General features: G+C 43.0%; 1 protein-coding gene across 3 annotated transcripts in view; it reads right to left on the bottom strand.

Moving 5' to 3' along the window:
- Positions 1-85: 85 nt before the first annotated feature.
- The window catches only part of LOC141101311 (uncharacterized), a 184,258-nt gene continuing 156,920 nt past the window's right edge, over positions 86-27,423 (bottom strand). For 2 of the 3 annotated variants that reach the window (XM_073590325.1, XM_073590324.1), the window contains one exon: positions 86-13,197. In XM_073590325.1, the coding sequence (XP_073446426.1) occupies positions 6,387-7,070 (684 nt within the window). In that variant the 5' untranslated portion in view covers positions 7,071-13,197 and the 3' untranslated portion in view covers positions 86-6,386. The remainder of the gene's footprint in view (positions 13,198-27,423) is intronic. The other variant, XR_012234933.1, reaches the window with a different exon arrangement.

Below are 27,423 nucleotides of genomic sequence, written 5' to 3'. Positions count from 1 at the left end.
TCCCATCAAGTCTCATCATCCAGTGCTCTCCATCTCCCATCAAGTCTCATCATCCAGTGCTCTCCATCTCCCATCAAGTCTCATCATCCAGTGCTCTCCATCTCCCATCAAGTCTCATCATCCAGTGCTCTCCATCTCGCATCAATTCTTGTCATCCATTGCTCTTCAACTCCCATCAAGTATTACTCGTCATCCAGTACTCTCCATCTCCCATCAAGTCTCATCATCCAGTGCTCTCCATCTCCCATCAATTCTTGTCATTCAGTGCTCTCCATCTCCCATCAATTCTTTCATCCATTGCTCTCCAACTCCAATCAAGTTTTACTTGTCATCCAGTACTCATTTCTCATCAAGTCTTACTTGACATCTAGTACTCTCCATGTCTCATCAAGTCTCATCATCCCGTGCTCTCCATCTCCCATTGTTATGATCGCTTTGTCTGTCATGTCCGCCAGGTCTGTTTTGCCTCATGGGAGCGGTGTGCACGCACATCTCGTGTCTGCTATCCTGCATGTTCCCTAGAGCAGTGTGCACACTCACGTCATGACTGTTGAGCTGCGGGATGCCTGCGTTTCTCCTCTGCCTTCTGTGATCATCTCGTCATGTCTAGAACCCCTGATCATGTGTCCATCCTATGTTCCAGCAGAGGCTGGTTCTGCATTCATCTCTGCATGTCTGGAACTCTGATCTTGTGACCTGCCTAGGGTTCAGCACTGGTTCTGCAATCATCATTGCATGTCTGGAACTCTGATCATGTGACCTGCCTAGGTTTCAGCACTGGTTCTGCAATCATCTCCGCATGTCTGGAACTCTGATCATGTGACCTGCCTAGGGTTCAGCATTGGTTTTGCTATCTTCCCTGCATGTCTGGCTGGAATCCTGATCATGTGACTGCTCCCTGTGATCCTGGAGGATCTGAACTGGAAGTTCTCCCATAGTCCTGACCCGGAAGTGGAGGTGCTATGCCCTATATCAGACCGCCCCTTCCTATGCTCAGGGCCTGAGTATTGTGTTGCTTCCCTGCATGGCTGCTTGGTCTGCTGGGTTGCTCCCTCTATTCTGTGCCCTTGCACTTTGCTCTGTCGTGCGTCTCTGCACACGCTCCGTGCTCATATTCCGTCTCTTGTCTCGTGTAGTCCTTCGTGCTTTGTTGGTCCTCGCTATGCTTCCTTGTTATGCTGTGCTCTGTACCGTGTCCCTGACATGTCTCTCTGCATGTGCAGGCCTCCGCTCTGTACCCTGTCCCTGACATGTCTCTCTACACGTGCAGGCCACCGTTCGGTACCCTGTCCCTGACGTGTCTCTCTACACGTGCAGGCCTCCGCTCTGTACCCTGTCCCTGACGTGTCTCTCTACACATGCAGGCCTCCGTTCTGTACCCTGTCCCTGACGTGCCTCTACACATGTAGGCCTCCGCTCTGTACTCTGTCTAGTCTAGTCCCAAGGCTCTCCCTTGGCCCGGCTCTGGGCTTCGGCCTACGCTCCACTGCTAGACTCTGTCCCTGTCATGTCTCTCCACATGTGCAGGCCTCGTCTTGTACTTTGCCCCTGGCATGCCCTCTGCATGCGCAGGTCTCTGCCTCTTACCCTATGCCTGGTCTCTGATGTTTCGTGCGCCCTTGCACTTTTCGTACTAGGCTTTGCCGTGCTGTTTCGCACGCGTCTCTATCCTGTACCTTTGCCTAGCCCTGCCTTGTGGCTCCGTGCCCTCGTGCACGTGCCTGGTCGCCCTGTGCATGCCTTTTGTGCCTCAGCCATGCCGCCTCTAGTCGTGCTCGCCTGTGTGCCTCAGCCATGCCCGCCGTCCAGTGCTATAGTGGTTATCACCTGTGTGTGCCGCCTCTATTCGTGCCCGCCTGCCTGTGCCACCGTCGGTACCGCCTGCCGGTGCCCCAGCCGTGGTTTCCGTGCTCCCTTGCACTCACGCTGGTTCTCGCACTGTGCGTTTTCGTGCTACTCTTGCACAGTCTTTTGCTTACTTTGCTCTGCTTTTTACCCTGTCTTGCCTGCCGGATTCCATAACCTGCCGACCGCTGCCAGAGGTCCGGACCCTGATGACTGCGGCCTGATGTCCGGAGCTGATTTCCGCAGTCTGATTCCTGGATCCTGTCAGTCGATGCCAGCCCTCCGGATTCTGATGCCACCGTACCCTATCTTGGATCCTGGCGTGTCTTCGGGCACGCACTCTGTCTTGGACCCCGGCGTGTTCCTTGACACGCATCCTATTTCTAACTTTGTCTTGTCTCCTTGCATGGATCCCTGGTTTGCTTATCGGATGTCCGGATCCTGCCGATCGCCTACAAAGCTACAGAATCTGATGTCCTGGTTGATCGTTGCCTGCTGTCCGGAGTCTGTTGTCATCGTGCCCCTGCCTACCATCTGCACGTACCATGCCTTGGTCCTCGGCGTGCCCTAGCACGCACCTTGCTATATGTACTCTGTGTGTTTACGTTTTGCACCTGTTGTACCTTGAAGTGTTCCTTAATGAAGTTACTTGAACTAACGTCTTGTCTCGCCTTGTGTTTCCCTGAGCCGGCCGTCCGGTCCAGCTGCCGTGGTGGCTCACCCCCTTGGTCCTGCCCCTGACACTCCCTGTATAGGGGGTGGCTTCTCACTAGGTTAGCTCGCCCTAGGTGGGTGGGTGCCACGGCCCAGAAGGTCCACTCAAAGAAGAAAAACGATTCAGCGTAAGCTGACGCTCGTCACACCCATCAAGTCTCATCATCCATTGCTCTCCATCTCCCATCAATTCTTACTTATCATCCAGTACTCTCCATCTCCCATCAAGTCTTACTTGTCATCCAGTACTCTCCATCTCCCATCAAGTCTCATCATCCAGTGCTCTTCATCTCCCATCAAGTCTCATCAACCAGTGCTCTCCATCTCCCATCAAGTCTCATCATCCAGTCCTCTCCATCTCCCTAAAACTCTTGTCATCCAGTACTCTCCATCTCCCATCAAGTCTTACTTGTCATCCAGTACTCTCCATCTCCCATCAAGTCTTACTTGTCATCCAGTACTCTCAATCTCTCAAGTCTCATCATCCAGTGCTCTTTATCTACCATCAATTTTGTCTTGTCATCCAGTACTCTCCATCTCCTATCAAGTCTTACTTGTCAACAAGTACTCTCCATCTCCCATCAAGTCTTATCATCCATTACATCCCGTTTCCCAACAGTTCTTATCATCCAGCAATCCCCACATGTTGGAATATGTTTGGTGCAAGAAATCCATTCCTGTCTATGAGTGTTTAGTTGCTAGATTTGTATGCTGTTTATAAAGTAAAAAAAAAACTCCCAGAGGCTTACACAGGGAGTGCATGTGACTGTATTTCCTGTTTCTATGTATGAGAGAAGCAGCCTGCTGTAGATGATGCACAGAGACACACAAATGATTTACTCCTGATCTATTAAGCTTATCATATATTGTTCCTGTTTGCGCCTGAATAAAGAAGCTCTGTTGTCACCCGCTTGGAGAGGAGAGTATCGTGAATAATCCGCTGCCAACAGATTATGGGCCCAGAGTGACACAGAACCCCAGAGTAGCACAGCAACAGAAGCTCAGAGCAAAAGCTGCACAGAGCAACAGAGAAGATGTCCACTAGCAGCAATCCTGTGAAGCCTCACTAACCAGAAATACCAGTCCTGGAGATTCAAGTGATCAGAAATCAACAAGTGGTTACTGGTTCAAGTTAGGAGAAAATACAATTTCTTGGTCCAGCAGAAGACAAGTGTCAGTAGCATTGTCTTCTACAGAAGCAGAATATACTGTATGTCTGCTGCTTATGCAAGTCAAGAAGTAATTTGGTTGAAACAACTTTTGGAAGATTTCGGCAAGCCATTAGCTCAACCAACAGTTATCTATGAGGACAACCAAGGATGCATTAAACTTGCCAGCAGTGAGAAGATTAGTGCAGGGACTATGCACATTGATGTAAAACATCACCACTTACGTGACTTAGTGGAACGTGGTGTACTCGAGTTTGTTTCTTGCGAGTCTGACAAGATGATAGCTGATGGTATGACAAAGCTATTATCAGGAGCCAAGTTTGTGGATTTCAGAACTGAAATGGGACTAATAGGATATGTACAGTCATGGCCAAAAGTTTTGAGAATGACACAAATATTAATTTTTACAAAGTCTACTGCTTCATTTTTTCTAATGGCAATTTGCATATACTCCAGAATGTTATAAAGAGTGATCAGCTTAACAGCAATTACTTGCAAAGTCAATATTTGCCTAGAAAATGAACTTTATCCCCCAAAACACATTTCAACATCATTGCAGCCCTGCCTTAAAAGGACCAGCTAACATCGTTTCAGTGATTGCTCCATTAACACAGGTGTGGGTGTTGATGAGGACAGGGCTGGAGATCAATCTGTCATGATTAAGTAAGAATGACACCACTGGACACTTTAAAAGGAGGCTGGTGCTTGGCATCATTGTTTCTCTTCTGTTAACCATGGTTATCGCTAAAGAAACACGTGCAGTCATCATTGCACTGCACAAAAATGGCCTAACAGGGAAGAGTATCGCAGCTAGAAAGATTGCACCTCAGTCAACAATCTATCGCATAATCAAGAACTTCAAGGAGAGAGGTTCCCTTGTTGCCAAAAAGGCTCCAGAGCGCCCAAGAAAGACCAGCAAGCGCCAGGACCGTCTCTTAAAAGTGTTTCAGCTGCGGGATCGGGCTACCAGCAGTGCAGAGCTTGCTCAGGAATGGCAGCAGGCAGGTGTGAGTGCATCTGCACGCACTGTGAGGCGGAGACTCTTGGAGCAAGGCCTGGTCTCAAGGAGGGCAGCAAAGAAGCCACTTCTCTCCAGGAAAAACATCATGGACAGACTGATATTCTGCAAGAGGTACAGGGAGAGGACTGCTGAGGACTGGGGTAAAGTCATTTTCTCTGATGAATCCCCTTTTCGATTGTTTGGGACATCTGGAAAACGGCTTATTCGGAGAAGACCAGGTGAGCGCTACCACCAGTCTTGTCTCATGCCAACTGTCAAGCATCCTGAAACCATTCATGTGTGGGGTTGCTTCTCAGCCAAGGGAATGGGCTCTCTCTCAGTCTTGCCTAAAAACACAGCCATGAATAAAGAATGGTACCAGAATGTCCTGCAAGAGCAACTTCTCCCAACCGTCCAAGAGCAGTTTGGCGATCAACAATGCCTTTTTCAACATGATGGAGCACCTTGCCATAAAGCAAAGGTGAACAAAACATAGAGATTTTGGGACCATGGCCTGGAAACTCCCCAGATCTTAATCCCATTGAGAACTTGTGGTCAATCATCAAGAGACGGGTGGACAAACAAAAACCTTCAAATTCAGACAAAATAAAAGCATTGATTTTGCAAGAATGGACTGCTATCAGTCAGGACTTGATCCAGAAGTTGATTGAGAGCATGCCAGGGAGAATTGCTGAGGTCCTGAAGAAGAAGGGTCAACACTGCAAATATTGACTTGCTTCATTAACTCGTTCTAACTGTCAATATAACCTTTTGCTACTCATAATATGATTGCAATTATATTTCTGTATGTGATAAAAACATCTGACAAACACACATAAAAACCAGAGGGCAGCAGATCATGTGGAAATATAATATTTGTGTCATTCTCAAAACTTTTGGCCATGACTGTAGATGTTGAGTGGGGGTGTTGGAATATGTTTGGTGCAACAACTCCATTCCTGTCTATGAGTGTTTAGCTGCTAAATTTGTATGCTGTTCATAAAGTTATAACAAAAAAAACTCCCAGAGACTCACACAGGGAGAGCATGTGACTGTATTTCATGTTTTCATGTGTTTGTGTATGAGAGAAGCAGCCTGCTGTAGATGATGCACAGATAGAGACACAGAAATTATTTATTCCTGATCTACTAAGCTTATCATATATTGTTCCTGTTTGTTCCTGAATAAAGAAGCTCTGTTGTCACACGCTTGGAGAGTATCGTGAATAATCCGCTGCCAGCACCATCCCCATATCAATTCTTACTTGTCATTCAGTACTCTCAATCTCCCATCAATTCTTATCATTCAGCAGTCTCCATCTCCGATCAATTCTTACTTGCCATCTAGCATCTCCATCCAGTACTCTCCATCTCCCACCAATTCTTACTTGCCATTCAGTAGTTCCCATCTCTGAACAATTCTTACTTATAATTCAGTTCTCACCATATCGCACCAATTCTTACTTGTCAACCTGTACTTTCCTTTTCATGTCAGTCATTTGACACTTTCTGCTTTCCATCAACTGTTCATCCAGCAATCTCCCACTCCCATCAATTCTTGCTTCAGTAATGTCCATCTTCTACCATCTCGCACTCATCATCTAGTACTCTCCGTTTCCCATCAATTATTATCATCCAGGTAGTTCTTTCCATCTCTCATCAATTACTTCTCATCCAGAACCCTCCATCTTCAATCATCATCCAGTACCCTCCATCTTCAATCATCATCCAGAACCCTCCATCTTCAATCATCATCCAGTACCCTCCATCTTCAATCATCCAGAACCCTCCATCTTCAATCATCATCCAGTACCCTCCATCTTCAATCATCATCCAGAACCCGCCATCTTCAATCATCCAGTACCCTCCATCTTCAATCATCATCCAGAACCCTCCATCTTCAATCATCATCATCCAGAACCCTCCATCTTCAATCATCATCCAGAACCCTCCATCTTCAATCATCATCCAGTACCCTCCATCTTCAATCACCATCCAGTACCCTCCATCTTCAATCATCATCCAGTACCCTCCATCTTCAATCATCATCCAGAACCCTCCATCTTCAATCATCATCCAAAACCCTCCATCTTCAATCATCATCCAGAACCCTCCATCTTCAATCATCATCCAGTACCCTCCATCTTCAATCATCATCCAGTAACCTCCATCTTCAATCATCATCCAGAACCCGCCATCTTCAATCATCCAGTACCCTCCATCTTCAATCATCATCCAGTACCCTCCATCTTCAATCATCATCCAGAACCCGCCATCTTCAATCATCATCCAGAACCCTCCATCTTCAATCATCATCCAGTACCCTCCATCTTCAATCATCATCCAGTAACCTCCATCTTCCAGCAAATCTTATCTTTCGGTACTCTTTCATATTTTTTAGCCTTCATCCAGTACTCCCCCTCATCCATCCAATCCATCCAGGGATGAATTATAATTCAAGGAAAATTAGGCAACTGGCAGAGGTCCAAGACTATTGGTTTGCTCTTCCTCCACTTACAAGGATCCTGTTTCACAGCTTGAACCGACTTCCTTCTTCAAACCTCTCACAGAGAGAGACACAGTGGGTCATTGAGTGGGGGAGGCACTATAGGCAGCTGAATTGGGGGCAGTGGTTAATAATTTGGGAGGTGCACATAGTGGCTACTTTGTATGGGTTGGGGAAAAGTGGCTATTTAATTTTGTAGTTAATATGGGGATGCACAGTACTGGCTCATTTATTGATATTTATGTGTTACACAGTGACTAATTATATATTAATGATGTGGTGCATATTTGTATTCAGTGGCGAGACAAGTCCTGGATTGTTGATGGAGACGTGAAGGTCTTGACCAGATGGGGGACAAATGAAAGAAAATGGCTCCAATCAGATGGGACATCAACGGAAAGTTACTGAGCATAAATCTAGTGATTTTACATCTAAACTTTATACTGTATAGCCTGCAGAGATGATGGGAGTAGAGACGGGAGAACCCAAACAGTAAAGTTCTGCGTCGGTGCTGAACACCTACTGTTCGGGCACGGCCCCCTGAACACCGTGCGTTTGTTGCGCTGTCATGTGTATGACCGCACGACAAACACCGCTTATGACCGCCGCTTCTTGGCACCATCCAGGTTGAAAACGGATTATCCCCCAGACATGGATTAGGGCGTGGCACAGAATGACGGACAGGCGAGGGATTTTGTTGTTTTTTATTCTTGTTTTATTACAGGAGACGAGGGCTTCAGTAGAATTAGGCATTAAGTGAGTATAACTGTGTTTGTTATTTTTAAACAAAAAAGGAAAAGTGTGTTTTGTCTTATTTCTAATAAAGGACTTTATTCTGGTTGTATGTGTATTTACAATACAACTATAGGATTAGTAATGAATAGGTGTCTCATAGACGCCTCTCCATTACTAATCCGTCGGCTTGATGTCAGTGGACAATACAAAGGTGACATCAACCCCACAAATATTAACCACACTTACCACTGCTACAGGGCAAGTGGGAAGAGCTGGGCAAAGCGCCAGAATTGGCGCATTTAATAGATGCACCTTTTCTGGGTGGCTGCGGGCTGCTATTTTTAGGTTGGGGGGGGCAATATCCATTGCCCCTTACCAGCCTGAGAATACCAATCCCCAGCTGTCTGCTTTAGGTTGGCTGGTTGTCAAAAAATGGGGGGGCCCCACGCTGAAATAATTATAATATATGGTGAGGGGATCTCTCTATTCTTGATAACCAGCCTTGCTGGTTGAAATTCTTTTGTAACCTTGGCCAGGTCTGTGCCTTGCCACAATTCTGTCTCTGAGCTCCTTGGCCAGTTCCTTTGACCTCATGATTCTCATTTGGTCTGACATGCACTGTGTGCTGTGAGGTCTTATATAGACAGGTGTGCGCCTTTACAAATCAAGGCCTATCAGTTTAATTAAACACAGATGGACTCCAGTGAAGGAGTACAACCATCTCAAGGAAGATCACAAGGAAATGGACAGCATGTGACTTAAATAGGAGTGCCTGAGCAAAGGGTCTGAATACTTATGACCATGTGATATTTTGGTTTTTCTGTTTAAATACATTTGCAAAAATTTCTACATTTCTGTATTTTTCAGCCAAGATGGGGTACAGAGTGTACATTAATGAGAAAAAAAATAAACTTTTTGAATTTACCAAATGGCTGCAATGAAACAAAGAGTGAAAAAAGTAAAGGGGTCTGAATACTTTCCATAAACACTATATAGTTTCTATACACTTCATTCTTTATTATCTATAATGCCATAGACTTACTACGGTGTGTAACTGATGCCTCTAATTGCAACTTTATTAGTGTAAAAATTTGAAAAGTATAGTGTTTGTTCGCACCATTTTATTTATTTTCTCTGAAATGTGCACCTGAGAAACTGTATGTTCCTAATGGGACTCATCACTTGACTTCTCCTAGCAGTTAACTTTCACTGTCATGGGTCAGAGAACCTGTCACATAACACATCAGTTGAACAAAGGGACCACACAGTCTGAACTGCCCAGGGCAAGCAACCCCTGCTTCCTTCAATTCTTATTTTTAATGATACTTAAAGACGCACTCCTCCTCCCATCAAAGTATTTGTCCTATTACACATTGCAGTCATCATATTATATATCACTGTGCACTAACAATTGCTCATTTTGCCTTTCTACCCAGTTAATTCTTCTGTTTTCAATGCTCTATGTATAAACTGGAAGTCTCTTCTGGTAATGAAAGTCATTTTTATTTATAGGTTAGGTATGAATACGTTGTATGGGAATCCCTAAAATATTTCTATAGTTACATAGGCAAGGTTTTGTAAAGCCCTTCTTCAATGGCGTAACTTGCATCATCACGTGGGCTTCAATGTAAAAGCAGGAATGGGTCCCCAATTATTGCAATTCTTTAATAGTATTGGTCTTTTTCTATAGGCAAAAAGGGACTTTTTGGGCCCCCAAGTGCCTGGGTGCGAATACAACCCCTGCACCTATTGTAGTTACGCCCCTGCCTTTCTTTCCGTGTTCCTCCTCAGTAAGACGTCCATCATCTGGTTTTTGCACATGCAGGCAGAGGTGAACACACAATATAGGTTACCTAAGCTGCAACAGTAGATAAAGGAGTCCACCACCACTTTAAAAGGGGTTGTTCCACAATCAATATAGATCACCTATACGCAATATTTGTGGTATAAACTTCTCAACATTAAATTTGCAACACCAAAAAAGAAATGTTGTGCAATTAAGGAAACCACAGGATCGATTGACATGTTAATGATCTGCAAATAATGAAAAACTGGAGGCAAAATATCTAGATTATCATAAGTTTTTTAGGAGACTTTTTCAACATCACAACACCATGACCTGCAGCGTCTCCGGTATTGTCTCCTATCGAGCACATCTGGGACGTTATTGGTTGGTGATTACACAGGAGCTGCCAGCAACGGATCTTGATGATTTTCCCAAGCACATTCAGCATGGCAGAATCTTCCTCTGATGACCATTAATAACCTCATTGATAGCAGCCAAGGCTAAAAGTGTGCATTTTATTGCATGTGGCGATCATACTCTATACTAAATAAATCAAGATGTTTTGATTTTTTTTTCCATTTTTTTTCCTCGTTTGCAGATCATTTTCCAAAATTCCACAACTTTTCCTTCTTGGTGTCACGACTCGGTTGACAGATGACCCAGGACCAGAGGCTACTACCCTGTCCCTAACACTAGGGGGTGCCCTAGCTCACACTATTACCCGGGTTACTTCTGAATGTGAAGATGTCGGGGCCTCCACCCTTGCCTTATCTCCTGAATCCACCCTCCATCTCTTCCTTCTCCACCTAGGGAAGAAGGGAGCTGCCATGCACCACAATACACTAACCAGACGAATAAGGCACCATGTACAAGAGCCACTGAAAATACCAGACATACAAATATTCACATTTCTGTTTGGGTTTGTCCATCTCTACTCTTGGACACCTTGCAAAGTCTACTGCAACCTTTTAAAGCCAGCGCTTCTGGAAGGTTGTATTATTATCATGGCATATCAGAATTTTTTTCATTGTTGAGATTTCTTACTTCCCTTCCGAAAGTACAAATGACCTTTTTTAGCTCTTACACTTTGTGCTTCCGTCAGTGACTGTTTTCCTTATTTCTCCGTACAGAATTAAGTTTTGTAGTACCTTTTTCACTTCTGCTTTAGAATAAACACGGATGTGAGAATTGGCCACTTATATACCTTCTTCTTCTACCTGAAGATCTCCAGCTGGTGCTAAATTACAACTCTTAGGATCCCCTGTTAGGACATTGTAGTTTCTCAACAGCTGGAGTGCCAAAGGTTAGAAACCATTGCTTTAGCCCAGATGTACCTTTCGACCATATTCACATATGATGTATCTTCAAAAATTATCATCTAGGCTCATCCTTGACAATGACTGCAGTAATTATGTGCCTTATCCAAGGGCATACATATTATAGAGGCAGCCTGCTGGAGAAGCAAGTGCTTGGGTGACAGGGACCTAGTCAAGCTGGCTGCAAATTTTAATTGGTGGTTTAGATCGATGCAGGGATCTCCTCTCTATTTATCTTACAACGTTAGTAATGTAAAAACTAGCTTAACTCTCCCGGTAGATTCCAAGAAGAAGAAGAGATCTCCCAAACTCTCGAAAGAGTTGGGAAATGTCACATATCCCTCAGAAACCTTCTGAAAAGCAGCTTTTTGGAGACATTAGGTTGTTCCTTCATTAGACCAATCTCTGGCATCCACATTAATATTTAGCGGGAAGGAAATTGGACATAACCTAAAAAGACACGGTTATTCAAAAACAAACCTCCCGCACAACATATCCCATGGTTGGCAAGTATCACATGGTAAGTGGTTTGGGACAAACCCCCTCAAATTATCCAAGTTTTATTTCAGCCAACAGAAGATGTTACGGCACAATGAAAATGTCTTGATAAATAATTTATCAGTAATTTCCAGCCAATTCATCATTAGGAAACATCAGGAAAAAATTGTAGAACCCCTACAACAGTGGTCTTCAATTGAATGCCCATTGCAAAAAAGGTGGAGGCCACCATTCCACCTCTAGGATCTCAGATAGTAGCTGCACATAGTAGAGATTGGGGTACATGCATGGTGCCCTCTCTAAGTTTTTGAGAATTTTAGAAACCGCCAAGTCCAATACAGTGACCACCTCAAAGTGGCCAGATACTCCCATCAGCTATGAGAACGCTTGTTTGCCCGACATCAAGTCTGAACAGCCTCTGCTCAGTTCAGTCCATTTTTCATGTGTTCTATGTGAGGAGGGGGGAATAATAAACCGCTGCCAGACACCTAGCTTATCTCCCTTGGGAACATTCATATAAGATGGTCCACCAGTTTTGCCAAAAGTGGTTCAGCCAACAAAAGTTTAACCTATGTAGCCATCTTTAGACTTCAAAAATGAGACGCATGTGTGCAATCACCTCACCAATTCTTTTGGAGAGGGTCACTCAACAGCCATGAGAGACCCTAAATGTGGCAATCAAAACAATATGTCATCATCTGGGTTGTTCCATCTCATCATGCAAGAGAAACCTACTGTGGGCCAGAAGGGAGGACACAGACAGGAGAGGGCTCATCATAATGTACAATTCCACCTGTTTTGGAGGTAGAAGCGGGCCCATGTAACTAACACCCCTTTGTAGCTGCACAGATTGCACCTATGGTATGTCCCACATCCAAGCTTTTATAGGGTAGTTGGGAGTTAATGATGCCTTTAAAGTGTAGGACAAGTTCATAGGAACATCCAAAAATGAAGCAATAGCATGCAGCCATTTTTTTTTTTAGATTAGGCCTTCAGTCTAATTTCCTCCAGAGCCCTCAGGGTAGTCCAGTGCTTATAACAAACTGATATTTTACCTCAACTATCATTGCAAAAAGATGTAAAAAAAAAGTGCAATTTCCACCAAATTCCAAGAGCATTTCTCCCATGGAGGTCAACCCGCAGGTAGAATTCCTTTGCATGCATCTTGCCGAATACCACCGGATGCTCAGTGTAAAAATAAGGTGTTTTGGTTTCTCACACCCCAGCAAATTCTTCACATGTCAAATACTCGGAGCGGGCCAGTTGATCCAGGAGCTCCACATACCGCACAGCCAGATGACAATACACAATGTGCTCAGCCATTTCCTGCTGCGTGGCCTCTGTGAATTTCTTTGATCTGTAGTGCAGTAGTTGGATGGTGGGGGGTGCCATCCCAGTAGTATAGACGTTCGGAATCATTCAATCCTTTCAACGTCTTTACTCGATTAAGACTTGAAGATACAAACTGCAGATTCATTTTTACTGATTTTTTCCATGTGGTTTTGCTTTTTGAGATGTTTCATCCTGACATGGTGGAAGCGCACAGGTGACTTTTGGATATTTGCCATGTGGTTACTTTCTGTAAATATATCAGATTCTCCTCTCTCTTTCATTACAGTGGACACATACCTAGACAAAACAAAACAAAAAACTCAATCAGTAAATTATTCATTAAATAGGAATGCTCTGTCACATAGGCGGCAGTTATTCTGCAGGGAGGGGGAGGAGGGAGGTGAAGCTGAACTGTCCTTATTGGTTATTGTCAACGGTGGATCCTGTGTAACATGACTGCACCTTTGGGGTTATGTTTTAGTGTAACCATTGCCTCTGCTGATAATAATTGAGTGACTCAAGCCCCCAATACACATTAAATAGCTGTCACGTAAACGATTGTTTGGCGCATGGATATCTTGGGGGACTTTCCCATCCCGCTAGGCCGAGCACTCAAATATTGTCTAATAGAGATTGCTTATGTCATTGAGGTCAAAAGGATCGGCAACCCGAAATCGGACATGCTGATATCCGTAGGATCAGCCAACATTAAGCCCACCCATCAAACTAATGGCGGCTAAGGCCGTCCATATCGAAAGATTCAGCCGACAGTTCAATGTGGCTGGTGGGATGATGTTGGGGGAAGTCAAGTGTCAACCGATTGTGAGAAATTTGCGAGGGATGGAATATTTCCAGTTTTTGTTATTTATTTTGTCATTTTTACATAATCTTCAATGATGTATTAATAATTTGCCAACTCCCCCTTAACACAAAACTATTGCTTTTCATGCTCTAGCACTGGAGGATTGAGAGGTACAGTGAGGAGCGGCCATTACTCTGACGATTAGGTGCCGCACCCAACAGAAGTCTGTAAAAAAAAATACTGCATAGAAATAAATGAAGCGGTCATGCTTGGGTCAGCAGAACTGCTGGCCAGTCTGTGCTCTGCCATCCGATCTTTGTACGATTTATACGGCTGTCTGACTGCGCCCTTGGACAAAGCTCACAGCCGAGATTGGGTAAACTAATCAAGGCAAAATCAAATTCTGAAGATGCCTATAAAGTAAAAAAAATGTGCAGGTAGAAGGAAGTGAAACGTGAGAGTACTCAATAGGCTCTACAGTGACCAAATATAGGCAACATAATACCGACATAAGGCACATACAAAATATCGCCATACAGTGATCCCAGAACAGATTTATAGAGTGCCAATATTTTATTGACATTAGCCATAGAGAGAAGTCAGAGCTGTTTTGTATAATGCCCACATAAGGCTGACATATACAGTTGTGCTCAAAAGTTTACATACCCCGGCAGAATTTTTGCATTCTTGAGCCACTCTGGGGAGATCTCAAGCTCACAGTTCATGCTAGACAGCCCAGGAATTTACAGGAACTGGAGGCTTTTTGCCAAGAAGAGTGGGCAGCTTTACCATCTGAGAAAATAAAGAACCTCATCCACAACTACCATAAAAGACTGCAAGTTGTCATTGATGTTAGAGGGGGCAATACACGATGCTAAAAAATAGGGTATGTAAACTTTTGATCAGGGTCAGTTGGATGTTTTGGGTTGTCATTATGATTTAAAAAGAGAAAACACAGTAGTTTGACAATAAATGGCTTCACCCAACCACTAACCATGAGTGGAGAAAAAGTTTTGGTGTTATCATTCATATTCTCTGAAAAAAGGCCAAGAAAGCAAAAATTCTACCCGGGTTATGTAAACTTATGAGCACAACTGTAAGTTCACAGTATGTGTAAGTGATGTAACATAGTTTTTTTTTAGAGTGCAAAAATAATACTGTTATGCAGTGCTCACGTTACAAACCAGTGAACCCAATACTATTGAATACAAAGCTAACATAATGCTGACATACAGCGCTTATACAATAGAGCCAGAGACTGAACCAATAACAGTTTTATGTAGTGCAAAAATAGCCCTGAATTACAGCGATTACACGACAGAGCCAGAGATTCAACCCAATGCCGTTTTATAGAGTGCAAAAATAATAATACTTTCTAAACGAATACCTCCGCAGGAGGGCTGGAGGGGGATGTACATGATCTGAACAGGGTCATCAGTGTGTGGTGGCTCTTGGAAGAAATGACTCCAGCAGCAGTCCACTCCTTGTGAATCTTCCCCAAATTTTTGAATGGCCTTTTCTTAACAATCCTTTCAAGGCTGCGGTTATCCTGGTAGCTTGTGCACCTTTTTCTACTGCACTTTTTCCTTCCACTCAACTTTCCATTAATATTCTTGGATACAGCAATGACCTTTTGTGGCTTCCCCTCCTTATGGAGTGTCAATGACTGCCTTCTGGACATCTGTCAAGTCAGCAGTCTTCCCCATGATTCTGGAGTTACTGAAACAGACTACGGGTCCTTTTTAAACACTTAGGAAGCCTTTGCAGGTGTTTTTTGTTAATTATTCTAATTTACTGAGATAATGACTTTTGGGTTTTCATTGGCTGTAAGCCATAATCAACATTAACAGAAATAAACACTTGAAATAGATCACTCTGTGTGTAATGACTCTATAGAATATATGAGTTTCACTTTTTCTATTGAAGAACTGAAATAAATAATTTTTTTGATTTTTTGATGATATTCTAATTTTGGTTGAAGCACCTGTACACAATATATATATATATATATATATATATATATATATATATATATATATATATATATATATATATACATACATACATACACACACAAACACACACATGTATACACACACATAGATTATATGTATATACACATACTTAGAAAATTCCCAATGTGTCTCTGGAACAGGATGGCTTTAAAAGTTCCACAATAGGATGGTGCCAAGGTCATTGTCTTATACATGAGACGATGACCTTGCAGTATTTCATGATCACCAAATTACACATTTCATTACAAAATGTCCATACAAACCCGGCCGCGGCCTCTGACCTCTAGATCTGACCTTACGCTATATCCAGATATGGCCTCTGTCGATGCACCAGGGATCCATGAAGTTGGACAATGGAAGTCTGTGACTACTTGTGTAAAAAAGCTTTTAAGAAAATGAAGTCGTAGAGAAAAGACATAAAGCAGCACAACGTAATAAAGCCCGGGTTGTTTCAGGATCTCATTTCTGAATGTGTCCCTTTATGTCCACCCACTATAGTACAGACGCTTGTAATATTGATCAGGCATGGGCTATGTATACATGCAACATCCTGCATCACCCATACTCGGGCATCGGGATACAGTGGAGGTTGTTCTAGTCCGTTCATCAGATGTTACTTGACATTGCACTACCAAGTTACCGTACGTGCCAGATCTTACATACAGAGATACACATGGAGGAGAACGGAAGATAATCTTTACCTCCTCGATTCATTCAAGCTTTTCTTACTCCTCTTGGTGATGAAGTTATAGATCTACCTTCTGTAATACTGTCATACTACCACCAGAAATAAATGGAAGAAGATAGATAAGCAAAAGAGACATTCAAATCAAATCAATATTCAACACTTCTTCTCTGTTCTTGTCACTTTTTATAGGAACTCGACAGGAGGTTGTTCCAAATATCTTGGAGAACTGACCCCAGATCTTCTGTGGATGTGGGCTGCTGAGAAATGCAGACAAATGTTTATCCAACATGGAATATCATCAGGGAGGTTTCAGGAGGATCAAGAGGCATCTGATTGACTCCAAATTTATTCTGCAGTCAGACAACGACCCTAAACATACAGCCAATGTCATTAAGAACTATCATCAGCATAAAGAAAAGTAAAAAAAGTCCTGAAAGTGATGATGCGGTCCCACAGTGCCCCGATCTCACATCATCCCGCCTGTCTGGGATCAAATGAAGAGCCAGAAGGATTTGCAGAAGCGACATCCACAGAAGATCTGTGGTCAGTTCTCCAAGATGTTTGCAAAACCTCCTGCCAAGTTCCTTCAACAAGTATACCAAGAAGTGGTGGAAGCAATTTAGATTTCTCTTTTGTTCATTCACTTTTCCTTTTGTTAATTGAAAAAATAAACTATTAACTACCAATTTTAATTACATTTTTACTATAAAAAAATATTTAGGCAGGTGCTGAAAAATTGCTGCAGAGTATGTGAAATAGACAGATCATGAAAAATAGCAAAATAGAAATTAAACCGATATCTAAAAATACAAACAAATTATAAGGACTCTGTTGTTGGGTGTCCTGGGACAAGGGACTCCTTTCCTGTCCCTAATGCTAGGGGCGCCGTAGCTCGCCCTGTTCCTTGGATTACTTGTGATGGTGAAGACACCGGGGCCACGGTACCTTGCTGTAGCTCCTGAATCTGCCCTCAGTTTATGCCCTTCCCCCACCCAGATAAGAGGGGAGTAGTAGTGTACAGTAATACGCCAACAAGACTACCAAGGTAATACGGACAGGGATAAAGGAAAATACCAATCATACAAATATACTCACAAAAACAACAGAGGTAAACACTGGGGAGTAGAGGATGGGGTAAAACAATAGTAGGAGAAGAAGGGGAATTAGCACACAACCAAAACCATGCAACAGTCTCAGATAAATCCACCAAACACCTTGTCAAACAGCAACAACAAACCACCATCTCCTAAACCATGTAACCTGTAGCTAGCTCTGGCAAACGCCTCCACCAAACGCCTTCTCTAATAACAATCAACAACCTCCAGCCATGCAGCTTAAGCTACCTCTGACAATGAGTGCTAGGCAGGGCCCAGATAATATAGGAGTGGCTAGCAGTGAACAGCTGAGAGGCTTAATGCAGGAAAGCTTCCAGGATCTCTCAACTGAGCAGATTAACCCCTGCACTGCTAAAAGAAACCTGCACATTTTAATATGAAGGTGAAGTGCTTCTAAACAGTGCAGGAGTAGGAGAAATCAGACGCTGCGGTCTTCTGACTCCTCTCTGTTGCGGTAAACACGTGACACAAATTATGACTACCTGCACCATATAAAAAAATCAGTTCCCATCTTCTGTCACTATTATATTATTATTATTTTTCATACTATTATTTGCAGTCTCCTTTTACTTTTAACATCTAAAGCCTCAGTGACTTCTGCAATCAGACTCAGTCCGTCTCATGATCCTCTGGGTTTATATACCGTTACTGGTCGCCCTCTCGGTTAAGTTCAGATCAAAGTGGAGCAATAAAAGACCAAACATAAAAGTCTCGGGAGGTTGGGGATTTCTGGAAGAGCCGCTTTTCCTGTAAACGCGTCACAATGAGTGAGACAGGTGATAGATGTTCCCGTGAACCTGTGATATGAAACCTGAGAGGTAATTACTACTCAATTACCTACTTAGGCCCTTGACACGAATGATATAAGTGGCAGCAATGGATGAATGGCCTCTCCAGGATGAATAGAGCCGGCCACCGCTCATCCAATAGACAGTATGTATACGAAACAAAAAAAAATAAAATAAATAACACGCAAGACAAAAAGCGAAGAATGACTTTGATATCTGAGATTAAAGAGAAGAGTTCAGAGTGGAGGAGTTTGTGGATTATGATCCAGGCTTTCATCAGTGAAACCCAAATTACCAACTACACTCACAACCCTATCATATCCTCTGTGGCGCGGCACAAGTTACTTATTACAGAGCCTTCCATACCGTCATCTAACTTTCAGGGAAATGAGCGAAACCAGATCCTGGCTTTTCAATTTTTTTTATTTTTTTATTTTCACCCTTTTTCTCCGGGGAAGGATCAGCTGTCGGAAACACATGCCTGACCATAGACAAAAACAGAAAGAGAGAAAAAAAAAAAAAGAGTCCTACGTGAACACAGTGACCATCTGCTCCAGAATGCTGAGTAATAAGATCTAATGAAATCTTCATCCCCGGCCCACCAGTCTGACGGTTTTTAACTTGGCCACAGCCGGGAAGTAGGAGCTGCCAAGAGCCAATTTAAAAGGAGTGTTGTGTTTTGGAAGAGCTATGTCCAAGAAGAACACAAGCCGAGATTTAGAAACCACAGCTGATTTCCTCCCCCCCCCCCCTTCAAGGGCACATTCCTTGTCTCCAGTCTATTGAACATGTCATTGAGGAAGTAGACAATGCTCGTTCTCTCGCTCATACTCACCCACCGTATGTTTTCCATTTAAATGAGTTGGCATGAGCTACTTCTCTTCACCAGACTTCACCTAGAAGTCATTTTCCTTTCTTTTAGGAGGGAAGGAAAGGGGGGTTAATATTGGGAAGGGAGAAGCTGTTTCGACCGGATGTGAATTCCTGAGAAAGTAGTGAAGATTATAAGAAATTTGTCTTATGGTTGAATCATTTCTCCTGTGTGGCATAAGCGGGCGAATAAAGCTTTCTTCCATTAGAGATACATAGACATTACCGGTCCTGTGGGAATGACCATCATACAAGAGGAATATTACAAATTTATGTGGTCACTACTAGACATAAATCTAAAGAATGCTTCAAAGAACATTAAAGAAAGTCAAGTACAAGTAGAGTTTTCCATAGATGAGACCTCCCTTATGGTGATGGGTCATGAGACGTTTCCAATACTTCAAGAAGGACAGGGCACTTCATTGAATTCCTGCAAAGAGTTAAACGTGTGGAAAAACTCACAGGCTTTTTAATAGACTATTTGAAGAGAGGTGGAGCCTTGGACTTGGTTGTTCCACCCATGAGGAACCATGACCAATGTTCTACTACTTTATAGCCTGCCTCTATGAAACATTCAGCCTATACATAGACTACTGTTGTGAGTTAATTTTCCCCTTCACCATTGAGGTCTGATGAACTCCCTCTTCTGGTGAAGGAAGGTAGTGAGGCTGATTACAAAGCACCTGAGCAGAATGATGATGACTGGGTGACTGGGATTGCTGACTGTATATAAGGCAGCCGACGCCCTTCTGCCTTGCGGGTGATTACTCTGAGGGATTCTTGGAGACCAGTCTGATTCCTGCTCCTCAAAAGCTAAGTTTTCTGCTCTACTTTTTGCATTTGTGTTTTGGTTTTGTTTTGCCTTGTTTTTCTGAATTTCTGCCTTTCCCTGCTGGGTGAGCTGAATTCCTTTTTGCTCTGTCTTCAGATAATACCTGAGTACTGATATAGTCTTTTTGAAGCCGAGCGTCTTCAGGGCTTTTTTCCCTATCAGTCTGTTGGCTCTTGTTTTTCAGAGGGTTTTGGCGGATTGCAGACAGCAGCTTTTCTATTCTGTCCTATTTAGTTAGCTTGGGCCCCATCATTTGCTCAGCCTATCTTTCTATCTGTGTGAGTGTTTTTTCATCTTGCTTCAACGTCATATGTTGGGGGCTGCCTATTGCTTTGGGGTCTGCTCTGGGGCAGTTTAGATTTCCCTTTCTGTCTTTAGGCTAGGCAGTTCTCCGGCTGTGATCGAGGGGTCTAGGGCACCGTAGGAACCCCCCACGGCTACTGCTAGTTGTTGTTGTTAGGTTCAGGGGTCTGCAATCCGATAGCTGCCAACTTCTCTGGTTTTCTGGACTTAGCTAGTATTTCTGTTTTTGCCTCCTATGGTGACTCATTCATAACAGACTACCTTCTACTGCATAATACCACATTGTCACCAAACTTCACCCAGGAGACATTTTACTTTCTTTTGAGCATTATAAAGGGGGGCTTAAAATTAGGACGGGTGAAGCGGTTTTGGCCAAATGTAGATCCCTGAGAAAGTAGCAAAGATTATAAGTTGTGTGATAACCATGCTTGAACTATTTCCTTTTCCTGTGTGGTATTCATGAGTGAATTAAGCTTACTTTCATGGAGGTACAAAGGAAATCCTGGTCCTATGGGATTAAGCATCATTCAAAGGCAACACTTCTAATTAATGTGGTCACTCTCTAGTCATAAATAACTCAATGAGGGAGACCAAATAGTCATGGAAAGAAAGTAAATGAATTACAAGTAGCATTTTGAAGAGATAAGACCCCCTTATGGTGGTGAGTGATTTCATGTCTAAGGCTGTGTACCCACGTTGCGGATTGTATGCGTTTTTACCACAAAAACGCATACAGAACGCACCCCATGCATTCCTATGGCATTCTGCAATGCTATGCTAATGCTGCATTTTTTTCCACGGAAAAAAAACGCAACAGGCTCATTATTTTTGCGGAATCGCCGCGATTCCACAAAGAATGGGCGCGATTCTGCACACATAGGAATGCATGAAATCCGCTTACTTTCCGCATGTGGCTATGCCCACCATGCGCAAAGTGAGCGGATCATGTGCGGATGGTACCCAGGGTCTGGAGGAGAGGAGACTGTCCTCCAGGCCCTGGGTACCATACCCCTGTAAAAAAAAGAATAAAAAAAAAAAAAAAATCGGGGTATACTCACGTTCCGGCCTCCCTCGCAGCCTTACCAATGCTCGCGCCAACTCCCGTTCCCAGTAATGAATTGCCGCAAGGACCTGTGATGACGTAGCGGTCTCGCGAGACCGCTAAGCCATCAAAGGTCATTGTCGCAAGGCATTGCTGGGGACGGGAGCATCGCTGAGGCCTGGGGACGCTGCACGGGACGCCGAAAGGTGAGAATATCACGATTTTTTATTTTTTTAATTATTTTTAACATTCTATCTTTTACTATTGAGGCTGCATAAGCTTGATTGACGAGTGTGACCAACCTGTCAATCACATTCCAAGTGATGCTTCAAATCGCTTGAAATGCTTGAATTCTGCACACAAAAATCGCATGAAAAATGCTTGTTTTCCGCAGGAAAAATGCATGCGAATTCCATGCGTTTTTCCGTGGCGGGAGTTGCGGAAATGCTGTGGAAATTTCCACAGCATCTGTGCAACGTGGGTACATAGCCTAATACTTAAAAGGTTATTCTAAAAATCATATTTTTCACAAAGCAGAGTAAATGCATACTTATTAATATATAGAGTAAGCACAAAATAAAGTTTCCTTCTTGTACCTTTGGGTCTTTTTTTTTATATTTCCATCTGCCACTCTGTGCATCCAGCTTCACATAACTGAATGGGTGGTCCTATTCTTACACTACTAAAACTATGTTTCCCAGCTGCGCCTTGCTTATCCTCAGTGCTGCAGAATCCTCTCTCTGCTCTGTGTGCCTGACTAACCTCACCTCTCTGAATTATCATCAAGCTAATCTAAGTGTAGAATTCACCTTATCCGTCTGTGTATTCTCTGCTCTTGTTCAGTAACATGCTTGATTTTATTTTCTGCCATCTACATCAGTATAGCTACCAATGTGTTTTTAACCCATTGTTAGCAGGTTTATAGCACAGCTCATCTCTCCTGCACTGCTTTACAATGGGACTTGTAATGATTGGGCAGTGCAGAACTGAGACACAAGTTGAGCTGTGCTTGTTGACTGCTGCAGACTGATCAGTGTTGAAAAAAGTGCAAATGCCATTCAATTGATGAACATAGCAAAGGATTATCTTCTGCCATATACATGAACAAATAATTTTTTGCAATTTTACATAACTGATAAGTCAACAGCAGGCAACAAACACAGCTCCGTTCTGTGCTGCCTAGTTATTACACTCTCTGATTCGAGGAGTGCAGGAGAATTGAGCTCTGCTAGAAACCTGCAAACAATTATGTAAAGGCATACAGGTAGCTTTACTGTTGTAAATGGGAGAAGATAATATCAGTCAGACAGGGTATTGTACAGGAATATGCAGTGTCCTGGAGCATACAGTGTATTCCAAAGGTAGAAATACTGTGAAAGAGATGGTGGCAGAGCAGAACTTTGCTGGCAGGAAGTCGGCTGAGAGAAACGACTAGATGCAGGGGAACTGCAGCAGGAGAATTTCAATGGCAACTGAATGATAAGAAACAGAGCCTGAAGGGGCATCCTTTGGAGGTGATATGTTAAAAATGGGTCAGATTTAAAAATATGCTTTATTCTAAAAAATTTCTAAATATTTGTGTACGTTATTATACGTCCACATTGTGAACTTGGGAAGAACCCTTTAAAAGGAGAACAGGAAACTTAATTCCATTCTTACAAAAAAATAGGAAATGTAGCATAACCTAGTACCTGAGGAGAGGTGGAGCCTTGTACAGAGTTGTCCTGCCCACAAGGAACTCTGTCCACTTCTCTATTACTATATTGGCTGCCTCTATGAAACGTTTAGCCTCTACATAAAATACCTTCTACTGTGTAATCCTATATTTTCTTCTTGCAATGAAAGGGATGACGGATGAAATAACTGGTTCAGTGGTTACAGACTGAAAACTACAGACTATAAACTGTTATGTGATCCTGCAGTTTTGTATTACTTCACTCCACCTGCCCTCTCTCCTTGCTAACCTACAAACAATGGAAAAGGGGCCAATTATAAAAGTAACACATGACTGCTGTTATTTGTAGTAAATATCCAAGATATAAGTAGGTCCGCAAAGGAGATGTATATGCAAAATGGAAATACATTTGTAATCAAGATTAGAGTTGAGCGAATATGTTCGGAATCGGTCGCCGAATCTACATTTGCCATATTTGTGCCATATTGGTAACATATTGGTGCCGAAGTTATGTTTGATGATTGGTTCCAAACATATTGGTTCATTTCTGCTCCCACTGACTTCAATGACGTTCGTCTGTGTTAGGCGAATATTGCAAGAACAATATTCGCCGCCAAATATAATCGGAATCGAACTTTGAAAAATTCGCTTAACTCTATTCAAGATTATTTACAAATTTGGTTCATCATTTTTAGATGTATTATACCATGAAAAGGGACTTCAAAAGTATACATATACTGCAGATCTTAATTAGATACACATTACTATCTTTAAATAAGAACCAGGACCTGTGTTCACTAGGTGTCTGTCGAGTGTGCAGCTGGTGAGTGACCAGCCAAAATGTGAGCTAAAGCTGGGAGAGATACAAGCCAGGATCTCTCTCTGAATGAACACTGCTCGGGTCAGCTGGGAAAGTGAGTGCTGAAGGTGATACCGAGACTGGTGGGATCATGCCTCTTCTGTGTATGAAGTTTGCTCTCGGAGAAAGGACTGTACTCTGTTTGGGGGAGCCCACATGGATATATGTGTGCCCTATTAAGTGAACTGTTTACTTTATGCCCAGCAGAAGCTGGGGTTTTGTTAAAGCAATAAAACTCTGCACCTGTTTAGACCATACCACATTGCCTATGTGAATGTTACCTAGTGCCTACAAGAGAGAATGAATCCCTACAATGACTGTATGACTGATTACACAAATGAGGATTTTAGGAAGGCAGAAATAAGGGATTGGAATTAGATCTGTCCAGTCCTTAGATAAGCAGTACCAGGAGCGTGTAGGAGCTGCTTATTCTAACCCTTTATTAAGAAGTCAGGAATTATAGCTTTGACCCTAATGATTGCATGTCTGGCATGTTTCATGTCATTAGCAAGATTTATAAGTAGGATGAGTGAGTTGGGGCGTGCCTTCTGGCCCCACAGTTTGCCTTTTGGGGGTATTAAGTATATATGTATACTGTGAGGTAGCGCTGTCATCTAAGTAGGGGACACTCGCTCAGCAGCCACAAAATCAGATCCGACACAGGTTTTCATAAACCATAGCATAGTCCATGCGGTTTATACAGCATCATAAACCATCACAGCAACGTAACTTCACATTACAGCACAGCGTCCATGACAGAGCTTCACTCTGCTAAGCCTGTGGTCACACAGATTATCATACACAGGCTCTTTAGCCTCAGATGTCTCACCCCGTCAGGGTCAGCTCACGGTTCCTTCACCATGCGGCAGATGTCCATTCCCTCCAGGGAACTCTCAGGCACATGCAGCCATTAACACAGCGTTCACTTGCTGTCAGAAGGCAGCCCCATCTCACTCAGATGGGACCTTCCACACTGGACCAACCAGGTCCCAGCATTCACCACATGTGACCTACCCTGGCCACAGTATATGGTCCATAGCCACGCCCACCGGGTCACATGACTATGACCTCATCACAGGTCCTTCAACCACTCATACTCTTTACAACAGTGTTCTTTAAACACACCTCCAGGGTGGGTTTGTAGGTAATTAGGTCCGCCCGTCTCCCTAGTTACCTGGAGACTTCTCCCTGACACATTGAAACAATACCTCAGCAATATCATTGCTGATCAACACATAAGTCTCCATCTCAAGGCCACCCTCCTTGAGATACATAACGGTCCTTCAGGATTCTGCCAATCATCCCCTCTCTTGGGACATCCACACAGCGCCCCTAGCGGACACAGTGGTTACTACACCACAATACATGCACACACAGGTGCTTCTCACAAAATTAGAATATCATCAAAAAGTTAATTTCTTCAATACAAAAAGTGAAACTCGTATATTATATAGTCATTACAGAGTGATTTATTTCAAATGCCCTGACCAAGTATTGAGTGCATTTACTGAACATACATTTCAGTAGGCCAACATTTCGGATTTTAAACTCATTTTTCAAGCTGGTGTTATAAAGTATTCTAATTTACTGAGATAATGACTTTTGGGTTTTCATTGGCTGTGAGCCACAATCATCAACATTAACAGAAATAAACACATGAAATAGATCACTCTGTGTGTAATGACTCTATAATATATGAGTTTCACTTTTTGTATTGAAGAACTGAGAAGCACCAGTACATATACAGTGGGGAAGAAAAGTATTTAGTCAGTCAGCAATAGTGCAAGTTCCACCACTTAAAAAGATGAGAGGCGTCTGTAATTTACATCATAGGTAGACCTCAACTATGGGAGACAAACTGAGAAAAAAAAATCCAGAAAATCACATTGTCTGTTTTTTTTTCATTTTATTTGCATATTATGGTGGAAAATTAGTATTTGGTCAGAAACGAAATTTCATCTCAATACTTTGTGATATATCCTTTGTTGGCAATGACAGAGGTCAAACGTTTTCTGTAAGTCTTCACAAGGTTGCCACACACTGTTGTTGGTATGTTGGCCCATTCCTCCATGCAGATCTCCTCTAGAGCAGTGATGTTTTTGGCTTTTCGCTTGGCAACACGGACTTTCAACTCCCTCCAAAGGTTTTCTATAGGGTTGAGATCTGGAGACTGGCTAGGCCACTCCAGGACCTTGAAATGCTTCTTACGAAGCCACTCCTTCGTTGCCCTGGCGGTGTGCTTTGGATCATTGTCATGTTGAAAGACCCAGCCACGTTTCATCTTCAATGCCCTTGCTGATGGAAGGAGGTTTGCACTCAAAATCTCACGATACATGGCCCCATTCATTCTTTCATGTACCCGGATCAGTCGTCCTGGCCCCTTTGCAGAGAAACAGCCCCAAAGCATGATGTTTCCACCACCATGCTTTACAGTAGGTATGGTGTTTGATGGATGCAACTCAGTATTCTTTTTCCTCCAAACACGACAAGTTGTGTTTCTACCAAACAGTTCCAGTTTGGTTTCATCAGACCATAGGACATTCTCCCAAAACTCCTCTGGATCATCCAAATGCTCTCTAGCAAACTTCAGACGGGCCCGGACATGTACAGGCTTAAGCAATGGGACACGTCTGGCACTGCAGGATCTTCGTCCATGGTGGCGTAGTGTGTTACTTATGGTAGGCCTTGCTACATTGGTCCCAGCTCTCTGCAGTTCATTCACTAGGTCCCCCCGCGTGGTTCTGGGATTTTTGCTCACCATTCTTGTGATCATTCTGACCCCACGGGGTGGGATTTTGCGTGGAGCACCAGATCGAGGGAGATTATCAGTGGTCTTGTATGTCTTCCATTTTCTAATTATTGCTCCCACAGTTGATTTCTTCACTCCAAGCTGGTTGGCTATTGCAGATTCAGTTTTCCCAGCCTGGTGCAGGGCTACAATTTTGTTTCTGGTGTCCTTTGACAGCTCTTTGGTCTTCACCATAGTGGAGTTTGGAGTCAGACTGTTTGAGGGTGTGCACAGGTGTCTTTTTATACTGATAACAAGTTTAAACAGGTGCCATTACTACAGGTAATGAGTGGAGGAAAGAGGAGACTCTTAAAGAAGAAGTTACAGGTCTGTGAGAGCCAGAAATCTTGATTGCTTGTTTCTGACCAAATACTTATTTTCCACCATAATATGCAAATAAAATGAAAAAAAAAACAGACAATGTGATTTTCTGGATTTTTTTTTCTCAGTTTGTCTCCCATAGTTGAGGTCTACCTATGATGTAAATTACAGACGCCTCTCATCTTTTTAAGTGGTGGAACTTGCACTATTGCTGACTGACTAAATACTTTTTTTCCCCACTGTGTGTGTATATATATATATATATATATATATACACATATACACACACACACATACATACATATATATCATGGACAAAACAGAATTCATCATCTTTCCCCCATCTCACTCGACTATCCCAACAAATTTAGCCATTAAAGTAGGTAAATGGCTGCTCACTCTCCCAAGTCCCACAAGCTCGCTGC

Source organism: Dendrobates tinctorius, unplaced genomic scaffold (assembly GCF_039654945.1).
Source record: "Dendrobates tinctorius isolate UK_male_01 unplaced genomic scaffold, ASM3965494v1 ptg000116l, whole genome shotgun sequence".
Taxonomy (NCBI): Eukaryota; Metazoa; Chordata; class Amphibia; order Anura; family Dendrobatidae; genus Dendrobates; species Dendrobates tinctorius.
This window is presented reverse-complemented; position numbering and strand designations above follow the sequence as displayed.